This window comes from Aquarana catesbeiana, linkage group LG03 (genome assembly GCF_042186555.1).
Source record: "Aquarana catesbeiana isolate 2022-GZ linkage group LG03, ASM4218655v1, whole genome shotgun sequence".
Classification (NCBI taxonomy): Eukaryota; Metazoa; Chordata; class Amphibia; order Anura; family Ranidae; genus Aquarana; species Aquarana catesbeiana.
The window spans coordinates 242,860,706-242,871,488 of record NC_133326.1 but is presented as its reverse complement, the minus strand read 5'-3'; the positions used below and the strand labels follow the sequence as shown (position 1 = coordinate 242,871,488).

At 41.3% G+C, this 10,783-nt stretch overlaps 1 protein-coding gene across 1 annotated transcript; it reads left to right on the top strand.

The window, feature by feature from the left end:
• The first annotated feature begins 102 nt into the window (after positions 1-102).
• On the top strand, positions 103-10,434 carry DNAJB9 (DnaJ heat shock protein family (Hsp40) member B9). The gene is made up of 3 exons (XM_073619907.1): positions 103-253; positions 4,803-5,031; positions 7,568-10,434. Exons 2-3 carry the CDS (start codon positions 4,815-4,817, stop codon positions 8,020-8,022), a joined length of 672 nt encoding a protein of 223 aa, XP_073476008.1. The 5' UTR covers positions 103-253; positions 4,803-4,814; the 3' UTR covers positions 8,023-10,434.
• Positions 10,435-10,783: the final 349 nt, after the last annotated feature.

Genomic DNA, 10,783 nt, shown 5'->3' with positions numbered 1-10,783 from the left:
ACTTTCCCGCGTCCGCTTCTGGAATCTCCAACACTCTTCCAGTGCGCGAGGACTTGTCAGCGGAAGTAACTCCCCCTTCAGCCCTCAAGTAACAACAGCCTTCCACGTGCGCCTAAGGTCACGTGGTGAGGCAGCGACCAATAGCGGAGTGTGTCGTGTAGCCGAGCAGCTGGTGGCTGAGTGGGCGGGACCGGGACTTTCAGAGCACATAAGTCCTGAGGTGTCGGGTAGCTCGTCGCTTTTACGGAGTTGGGTAAGTGAAGGGGCGATGGCTCGGTGTTTGTATACGTTGCGTAGGATAACTGCTTGCTATAGTGTTGCCTCTGCTTTGCTATGGGGGTGGGAAGTGTCCATATCTTTGCGTGCCTAGCTAGTTCTCCATGTCTGAGGCTGCACGCAGCGGGTCACTTTAGGACTGAACCTTGAGAGGGATAGAGCCCCTGGCGGTGATAAGTTTGTTGTGTGTGTGTGTGTGTGTATATATATATATATATATATATATATATATATATATATGTATGTATATATTCTCTAGCGCGCTTACCCCTGAAGGAGCAGCTAATTAATTGCTATATCTGTAATTCACGTTTACCACCTGACCCATCACAGCCCATAAATTCAGAAACAGTCCATATTGCATTTTTCTCTTGCGTTTTTTTTTTTTTTTTTTTTTTTTTTTTTTGTAACATGAACTGAGATAGAAGGCTTTCTTTTGAGATGCTCTTTTGTTGCTTTATCATCTTTTTACTTGCCTCTCATGCAAAGAACTAGAATCATTGTGGATATTATTATACAGGATTTATATAATGCCAACAGTTTATGCATCGCTTTACAATATAAAAGGGAGACAATACAGTTATAATACAATAAAATACAAGAGGATTAAGAGAGCCCTGCTCAGAAGAGCTTACAATCTAATAGGGTGGGGCAGGTGGTACAAAAGGTTGTAACTGTGGGGAATGAGCTGGTGGAAGTGGTAGGAGATTAGTTGGAGATTTGATAGGCTTTCCTGAAGAGATGAGTTTTCAGGGATGGCCTGAAGGTAGCAAGAATAGGGGATAGATGGAGGTAGCGAGTTCCAGAGGATGGGAGAGGCTCTGGAGAAATCCTGGAGATGAGCATGGGAGGAGGGGATGAGAGCTTGAAAGCAGGAGGTCTTGCGAAGAACAGAGGTCGATTTGGGTGATATTTGGAGACAAGATTAGTGATGTAGCTTGGGGCAGAATATGAAATCACTCTGTGATTTCTTCAATCAGGAAAGATGGAAGTAGATTTGATAGAGAATAATCGATAAAGAGTCACTCTGAATAACGCCTTCATCTGCAGAACTTTTCAAGAACAGTCTGTATCACTATATGTGTGCTTGCAGCTTTACAGCTACCTTTTTACCACTACTTCCCATCTGAATGGTACTTCCAAGTTGAGCTAAAGAAAAGTCACTCTGAATAACTTCTCCCACTTGACTGATTGGAATCCCGGGGCATTGTTGAACCCAAAGTCACAGGCCATCACCGCCTGTCTCACTAACTTGCGTACCAACATCCCTCAGCCTCTGGCAGTACCCTTCCCTTGGGCTTTCACTCACGTGATCAATAGTCCATGTGCCACTCATAAACGATCGGTTACCCAGTTTCCTTCTGCTTTGTTGCTACTTCTGCAATGATTCTTTGTTCCCTTTTCTCCTTTCTGGCCCGCTCCCTTCCCCGCAGGGGTGGCCAGTGACTACATGCTGTACGGTGTTGCCTCTTTCTCTATGGAGGCCGGTACCCCACCCTTCTCGTGGGGGGGGCTCCGTTGGCTCCCCGGAGGGGGAACCTCTTCCCTCCAGGAACCAGGATGGCTTCTCCAAGCTCAAACAGGACACTCCCTTCCTGGACCATGTGACCAGGCTTTTATATGAGAGTCCTGGGGCATTACCAAACAAATTAATGATTGGCCTAGACTCGCATACAAACCACCTGCCACTCAAATCCCAAATGAACAAATAGGCCTGTTATGCTACAAGCCTGCCTAAATTTACCTGAAGCTTTAACCTAACCAAAAGGTCACATACTTAAAAGTAGGTGCCCAGTATATATTCTATTCTATTATATATCTATTCTAACAGTATTACTGAGAAAAACAGCCCTTGGCATTATGCAGCTAAATTGGATTACTTCTAAAGTTCTATTCCCCCTCACCCACCATGGTCACTTGAAGTATGCCTCCACTTTTCTTATTAGCCTCGCAGTGACCAGGGGGACGCTCTTAAAGCTGAATTTTAGGTATTTTTTTCCCCATAGTTGCATTGATCCATAGCTAGTCTGGTTAAGACACATGTCCCATGTAGTTCAAGTAATAAAGGGAGGGGGGCTTAAAATAAATCCTACAATCCCGTACAATCATTCACCCACAGTTGATCCAGAGGAAGGTGAAAAACCCAGCAAAGCATGATCCAATTTGCTACAACAGGGGAAAAATGTTTCATCAACAGGGGGTCGCTTGTTTAGCATGGGCACCATACAGAGCATTCTTTGCATTTTTCTATTGGGGTGAGGTGGCAGGGTAAGGCAATGATATCAAAATTGCCTCATTATCTAATTGTAGTCCCTTGTGTTCATTGAATAAAATGTGGGATGTATTAAACTGCATGTTGGGTTGATGGGATGATTGGATTATTGGCTGCAATACTGAGAACTCTCACTAGATGTCAGTGTACTTTATACACATATATATGGTAATGACTGTTTGTTTGTTTTTCTCAAAATGTTATTCTTTCCTGCAGTGCTTGATACAATGTTGCAAGAAGCAGTTGCTAATGTGTTCACTTGCTAATAGGAAAAATTACATTTGACCTGTTTTTGATGGGGAATATAGGTAGAATTATTTCTAATGGGGTTTATGGTAGGAATTTCATGTGAACACCTGATACTTTAACCCATTACTGATAATATGCATATCATTTTTCTACATGGGGGGGATTATGGGTGGAATATTGTAGTTATACATAACCCATTTCTGTGTTTATGTCCTTATGTATAACTACAATATTCCACCCATAATCCCCGTGTAGAAAAATCATATGCATATTATCAATAATGGGTTAAATATGTTCAGTGTCAGGTGTTCACATGATATTTCTCCCATAAACCCCATTAGAAATAATTCTACCTATATTCCCCATCAAAAACAGGTCAAATGTAATTTTTCCCATTGGCAATGCCAGGATCCTGCAGACTCAGTACACTGTCTGCCCATACCTCTGATACAGGCAGGCTGTTATCCCTGGTTCACACCAAATGTGGCTTTGAAATCGCACTACTTCAGCACGATTTCAAAGCTGCCAGTGCAATTTCATGTGCAGCTTGCAGACATCTGCAAATTAATGCATGGATGTCAATGCAAGTTGCACATGAAATTGGCAAAAATCTTACAGGAACCTTTTTAAAGTTGGTGCAAATCTGAATCGCATCGATTTACTGGTTTTCTAGCCATAAATGGTGTGACTTGTTATGTAATGTGACAGATCAGAGTCTCATGACATGTCACATTGGTGTGAGCATGAGCTTACTGAACTGCAGGAAGAATGACGTATAGGGTTGCTCACCAGCACCCTCGCAATTCATTGGGGAACTACAAGCAGTGGAGGTTAGTACTTGTAGTTCATTCATTCACAGAACTTTATCTGACCACAGGGTTGTGCAGTTTTTGAAAAGCAACAGGGGGAGTTCCCCTGCGTAGTGTCACACTGAGGGGGGGAGGGGGGGGGCAGGGGCATGTTGCATTTACCACCACCAACCATATGGGTGAACTTGGCCTTTAAAGCTCTACTTTGGAAACAAGAATGCTCTTTACAGTATGGCTGCCCCTGTACAGCAAGGGTTAAATGCTTGTTTTATAACCTCCAGGACCAGACCCTGCAGGCTCTTTATGCTCTGAAGGACACAGGTCCCCTGATGTAGTCAAGCACAATGCATGGTCTGTAGCACTGCTTTGGACATGACCACACAAAGGGACATTCCACCGCTAGAATGTAGTAGGAAAGTGCTGTCCCCTGAGATGTGGGGATCAGATATGTTAAACTTCCCATCCCCTAGACATAAATGCACATTTCATCCTTGCAGAGATGGGATTTGTTGGAAACCTGCACTGCAAGAAACATGGAGACTGCCATTTCAGTCCAGCTTCTGGAATTGGTATTGCCTCAGCTGTATTTCTTTCTAAATCCTCAAACTGGAACAAACCTTCCCAATTGGCATACTTGTTCCACAAGGTAAACTTGAAAGCTAAGCAGTCAGCATTTTCACAAGAGGGCAACAATGGCAGCCCACATATAAGGTCTGCAAAAGTTCTCTTTACACAAATAGCCTAGCAGAGATACAGATGTGGTTATAGTGTTGGCAGTATGACAGTAGTGAAAATATTACTGCGCTTAAAGTTTACTCCAGAAATCATTGACAGTGACTAGTTTGATCTAAGCCCAACTGAACCTCAGTTAAAACTGCCTAAATACTTTCCTGGTCCATCAAAACAAAAGCTGTATCAGTCTTGGCCTATTTACTTCAGAAAATGGTCTGAACAGAAAAGCCTGCCTCTGCTAGTATTCTGTAGAGAAGAACCCTTACTCGGTGTGAAAGCAGTGGTTCTCTGCAGAGGTCCAACACTAACCCTGCTCAGTCAGAGATGGAGCTCTGCAGTGAGCAGGAATCATGAACGTTAAGATTTTTAATGGCTATAGCAGTAGGTACACAACTCTAGCAATGTAAGAGGGCATACAGTAAGTTTGCAAGTTTCCTTGATGACATACCTTGTTTCTTTTGCAGGGACCTCCAGTGATGGCTTCAGCTCAATCTGTGCTCACATTTGCAGTTTGTATCTTATTGATATCTGAGGTTATATTGGCAAAAAAGACTTACTATGACATTTTGGGGGTCCCAAAAAATGCTTCAGAGCGACAGATCAAGAAAGCTTTCCATAAGCTTGCGATGAAGTATCATCCCGATAAAAATAAAAGCCCAGACGCTGAAGCTAAATTTCGAGAAATAGCTGAAGGTAAGTTTGGTACTTGAAATAACGTCGTCGTTGTATCAAGAAAAAGAGAATTTGATTTCTATGTATTGCAATATAGCTTTACTTGTAAATATCTTCATACAAGATCCAACATAAAGCATCTTCACACAAAATCCACCATAAAGTGAGATTGCATCCTCCTTCTCGTGAGGGAGTTATGGGGGGTGGGAGCTGGAGACCATGGGGTACGCCTCTGAACCCAAACACTTTTTTGAATTTCCTTGGGGCTCATGGCTTGCAACTATGTTAAGGGGCAACTGATTTCTTCTGCAGCAGATTTGGGTGCATCTTAACTATGGCAATTCTGGCAAGTGAATGGTTATACATTTTCAGCACTGATTATACCTTACACAGATTACTTGATATGCTTCCAACACAACCTTTCGTCTCTGGAGGACATGATCACAACTGTGCTTTTATAAAGTCCTGGGCACAGCTGCAAGCACTAAGGACTCTTTTCTGTGCATGTATGAACATGTACATTAACCCTTTTGCTATCAGGCCCTGCGCTTCACTTTTAAACTTGGCTGACTAGACCATTTTTGCAATGTTTCCATTGCCTTTTTTTTCTTTTTCCTTACAGCTTTTAGTGTTTGTAAAATTCGTCCCCCCCCCCCTCCCCCCCAACCCAGATTTTCTGAAAGCATATGACCAGTAGAATAAAATGGTGCTACAGATTATTGGGGCCCAACGATTTGTACAAATGTTTATCAAAACAATATTTCTGCTAAAAATACACTGAAATCATTATTGGTGGATTTGTACATGGCTAAGTTTCTACTAAATAAAAGCTAAGACCTATAGTTAAAATTTACAAATATTGTTAAGTTGCGCTTTTTTGTGAGATGGTAAACTGAAAATACACCAAACGAAACCTTTATTCTAAAAACCCAGAGGTTACCATTTTTCAATTAGATTTCAAAATTTGAAAAGACTCCACAAACAATACATTTTCTGAAAGCACATGACTGATTTTTTTTTTTTTGGGCTCTGCAATAATTGTGCACATGTTCATCAAATCTCTATTTTCACTAACCATACACTATAAAATCATTATTAGCACACACAAACACAATATCACTTGTAGAATTTCAGCTAAATTGCTACTAAAGCATCTTAAAGCATTTTTATATACGGCATACTAAAGTGTGTGTGTGTGTGTGTGTGTGTGTGTGCGCGCCTTGGAGGGCCATGTTTACCTGCACAGGTGTTCTTTGCTTCCCCATGCAGGCAGTCCCATTTATGTAATTTGGGATGCAACAGCTGCTGCTCCCGATCCAGCATCCATGTGGGTGTACGACCCCGAATGCAGACAGTGAGCTCGGGGATGTATATCCAGACTTGCATGGATGTCTAATTGGGAGCAAGGGCTCTGTTCATGCTGTTGCTACATCCCAAATTAAATCAATGGGACTGCCTGCACAGACCACCTGTGCATCCCTGTACAGGTAAACACGGCCTTGCAGGGGTGTATGCTGTGTATGTCCTTTGTGAACAAGGTCTTAGGGTCCTTTCACACGAGCAAGACTGATCGTGTCCGTCTGCCTGTTTTTCAGATGGGCCCGATTGGACCACCCATTGTTCTCTATGGGGAGGTGGATGTAATTCGACACGTGTCTGTTTACACCTGCCTGCATCCGATCCGCCAATGACAGATGGGGATCCGTCTAGCAGATCGTATCTGATGGAAATGGACAGGTGGTCCGTTTCCATCCATCCGCCCCATAGAGAACAGCGGGCTGATGCAGAGCGGACATGGACCTGCCATCCACCAGCTCAGTGGGGATTAGTAGACAGATGGAGTCCACGCCATGTGAAATGGGCCTTACTATACATTTATATTAACTTTTTTACAATTTAATATTTTGTACTTTTATTTTTTGGTCTTTTAAATATGAGAGGTTAATACAGACCCCCTGATGTTTTTTTGAGACTGATAAAGGGATTGAAGAAAATATATTAATCCCCTCTAAGCCCCTGCAGCAACTGAAGCTGGTGGGGAGAGGCAGGGAAGGGACTCCAGCGACTCAAGGGTAGCTGCAGGGGATTGGGTTTGGGGGGGGCGAGATCAGTGTGGAGATGGAAATTGGTGTGGGGGGATGCAGTAAAAAGCAAGAGTGGGGGAGCCTTTTTGGAGTAAGAGGTGGTAGAAGGTGGAGAGGGCTGGAGGCAGGGAGGGGCGGCATTAGGGTGGGGGTTGGTCACATTTGAGGTGAATAGCTTGGATTGTAATCCACTGATCTAAGCTACAAGTTTGTTTAGCACAGTCTGCTATAAGCTCATGATCACTTCAGTGTCCATAAACTCATAGCAGAATTGTTCAGCAGAGGAAGAATGCAGGTCTGTAAGGACCTGGCCAGCTGGAAGCAGTGTAGTGAAAGGGTTAATATATAGATGGATATGAACAACTTATCCACTTCACTTAATTTTTGTGTGGATTTCGTTGCTTGAATGATGAATTTAAAGAACAATATCCTTTTCCTTGATTTACAAAGAATTTTTCACTTTTGTGTTTCAGCATATGAGACCCTTTCCGATGAAAATAAACGGAAGGAGTATGACCAGTTTGGCCATGATGCCTTTACAAATGGTGGAAGAGGAGGAGGCAGCGGCAACGAAAAGTATTTCCACCAGCATTTCAATTTTGAAGACCTCCTCAAAGAATTTGACTTTTTTGGAGAGACTCAGCACACTAGATCAAAAAGACATTTTGAAAACCACCATTTTAGGAGCCACCAGGATCCTTCTAGCAGGCACAGGCGTCACTTTGATGACTTTGCATTCGGCGGAGGTTTATTTAATGACATGTTTGAAGATATGGAAAAAATGTTTACATTTGGTAGCTTTGGGGATGCACCACGACACAATATAAGAACTGAGCAGAGGTTTCAGGGGTCCAGCAAGCATTGCAGAACTGTTACTCAGCGGAGAGGAAATATGGTTACAACCTACACAGATTGTTCAGGGCAGTGATCTGCACATGGAGCTCTGTTTCTGCAAAGCTGCGCAAGAGCCTATGAACTACCAATAAAAGCTTTATTTTACAATTATACTCCAATGTACAGTTCAACAGAACATACAGCAAATAGCAGGAAAATGCCTAGAGGATGCATGGCAATCTGCAGAAGATGTGTAAATGGGGTGCTATAGATTCACATTGCTAACAGATAATTAATTTATTTTAGGATTTCAAGGAAACTATGTGAAATTTTAAATGGATAAACCGGTTCTAACATTTCCTCACTATAATTTATGTGGCATTTAGTATGTTCCAGTAGCTCTATTTTCTTCACGCTGCTTTTATGCATTATTTTATGCTTAACTGCTTCATGTCAAGTCTTGTGACCCTTTAAATGGGTCTTTACACCAGAGGGTGGGACAGGCTTCCTAATGAAGTGATTCTGTCAGTGGTCACATGACGGGAGCTCATCCCATTTGGCTCCTGATCAGAACTAAAGACCAGAAGTAGTTCAGAAGAGTTCAGTCACTGTGCAGGGACCATCATTTCAGCACCAAAACTCAGCCGCCATGGTCACATGTGTGGCATTTAGGTATTCAGCCCACATTCCTTGCTTCTGCATGCATTATGTGGTCAGCAAGAGGTTAAAGAGCAAGTGCAGAGGAGTTTATTTGGTTTTGTTTTCTAGATTTATTATCCTCCAAAAATGTAAACTAGAGTTTCTCAGTTTGGCTTTTTCTTGTCAAAACAAGTGAAATCCATTAATGTTATGGCTCTCAGTGGTATTGCTTTGGCAAGAATTGCCCTGTTTGATTTGAATGGGTGATGATTTTTTAGCATATGTTGCTGTTTATATAGCTTAAGGGTTTAGAAGAGCTGCCACAAACTGTGCTAGACTTCATTTTAATGGACCGTAATTGCAACTATAACACTACATAATATATTTAGTATGGGACTTTTTTATTCACTGGCATCTATTTTTTTTTTTTAAACCATATTTACATGCTGAACAACCAACATGACGGTGACAGGGACAAGCAGACATTACCTTAAGTAAATGTGGCAGTAGGGTTTTTATTGATTTAAGACTTAAACCATGAAGATAAAAGTTCACCTTTGTGAATATGCCCCTGATTTTGTTACATGCTGTCCTAAATATTTTTTTTTTTCTTTTTTTTTTTTGTCCACTTTGCATGTAAATATGGGAGGGGAAAAAAGTGATGTGGTCCTTTTTTAGACCTTGTGGGGAGGCCTGCAAAGTGTCCTAAATCTAAAAGGAATGCAAGGAATATAAAAATACTCTTACAAATCCCTTTTTACAATAATTGCAGATTATCACAACTTACTTCATTCATTGTTTAAGTTTGCATCACCCACTGTCTATCTGAATGCCTGTACTCGCTGGCTTCAGCATGAGAGCCTTACATTAACTGCTATTCACTTGTTTTACAAAATGGAGCATAACGGTGTCAACAGATACATGTCCTTTGCCAGCTGCTGCTCATTAGAGAGCAATGAATGGTCTGATTGGGTCCACCTTAGAAACTGACAGGCAGACCTTATCGGTCCATCAGTTGGCCTAAGTTTGGTTAAATGTGGGGAAGATTTCCTTTGGAGTTCTGCACAGTAAAACAGTGGCTGAATTAGTCTGCTCCCAACTATTGAAACCTGAAATCTTTTGTTCTCTATAGAGTTTTTTTTTTTTTTTTTTTTATGGCTACTTGTGTAAGGTAATGTCACGCGATTGCTATGCTAAATGTCCAATTTGAAATATATTCTAGAAAATATATGCAAGGTTTCAATCTATTGGGATGGAATATATTAGCTGTCACTGAAATTTCAGGTCCACCTTTCCTGCATGTTTTGCAGGCCAGTTATTTGCCAAGTAGTAAAGCCAGAGAATAACTGACATTTGAATTACCCTTGTGTCGCATCTACTTTGACCCTTGTAACACTTTGAAGAGCCATATGTAGCTTCTGGATTCCAAGGTGTTGACTTTAAAAAACACAATTTTTTTTTTTTTTTTCCTGGTGAGGTTACCCTTGAATTTTTTTTATTTTTTTGCAGTATGCCATGTGCATCCTACAATTTGTAGAATTTTACTTTGTTTGGCAGTCCTCTGTGCTAGTCTTGCCATAATGTGCTAAAGTTCCCTGTTAAATTGGCTTCCATGGTAATTCAAGCAATACACCTTTGTTCAAGCCAGCTAGAGCTGTGGAACACTTTGAAATGTGCAATATTTTTACAATATCTTGTGTGCTTTTGTGTTAATTGTTTTGTGCAACGTGATCAAATGTTCTATTTTTGTTTTTAATATTCTAGCACTTTGTCAGCGTACTCCATATGACTATTAATCCTATGGATACTGAAAATGCCATTTTGTCCAAACTCATGTAATATGAGTAAAATAAATCATTAACAATTAGTACAGCTGAAGTATTTTTCTTGCATTTTGTCACAAACTAAATCACTGCTTGGTAGTTTTCACACTTTGTTCTTTTAATAGTGTTGTATATAAAGGGAATTTAAAAATAGATCTTCTAGAAATGGTTCATACTGTGGCATGACAAGCCTGGGTTCACACAGGAGTGGTGTGGACACCACTTTTTGAGTGGGACGGGAATCGCACTGCATTCCTGTTCAAATTGCATGCAATTCTTTGCAGTGCTTTTTGAGCCCATTTGTTTTACATGTGGTGCGATTTGAGCCCATACAAAAGGTATGAAAGCAGTTACACGAGTACAGGTACTCATGCAAATGTTTCGTATTGGCAC

Bases quoted from the DNA above. Each gene is read 5' to 3' on its own strand.
- DNAJB9 (XM_073619907.1), top strand. From the start codon at position 4,815: ATGGCTTCAGCTCAATCTGTGCTCACATTTGCAGTTTGTATCTTATTG. The intron at 5,032-7,567 runs GTAAGTTTGGTA...TTTGTGTTTCAG, and splicing joins ATTTCGAGAAATAGCTGAAG to CATATGAGACCCTTTCCGAT.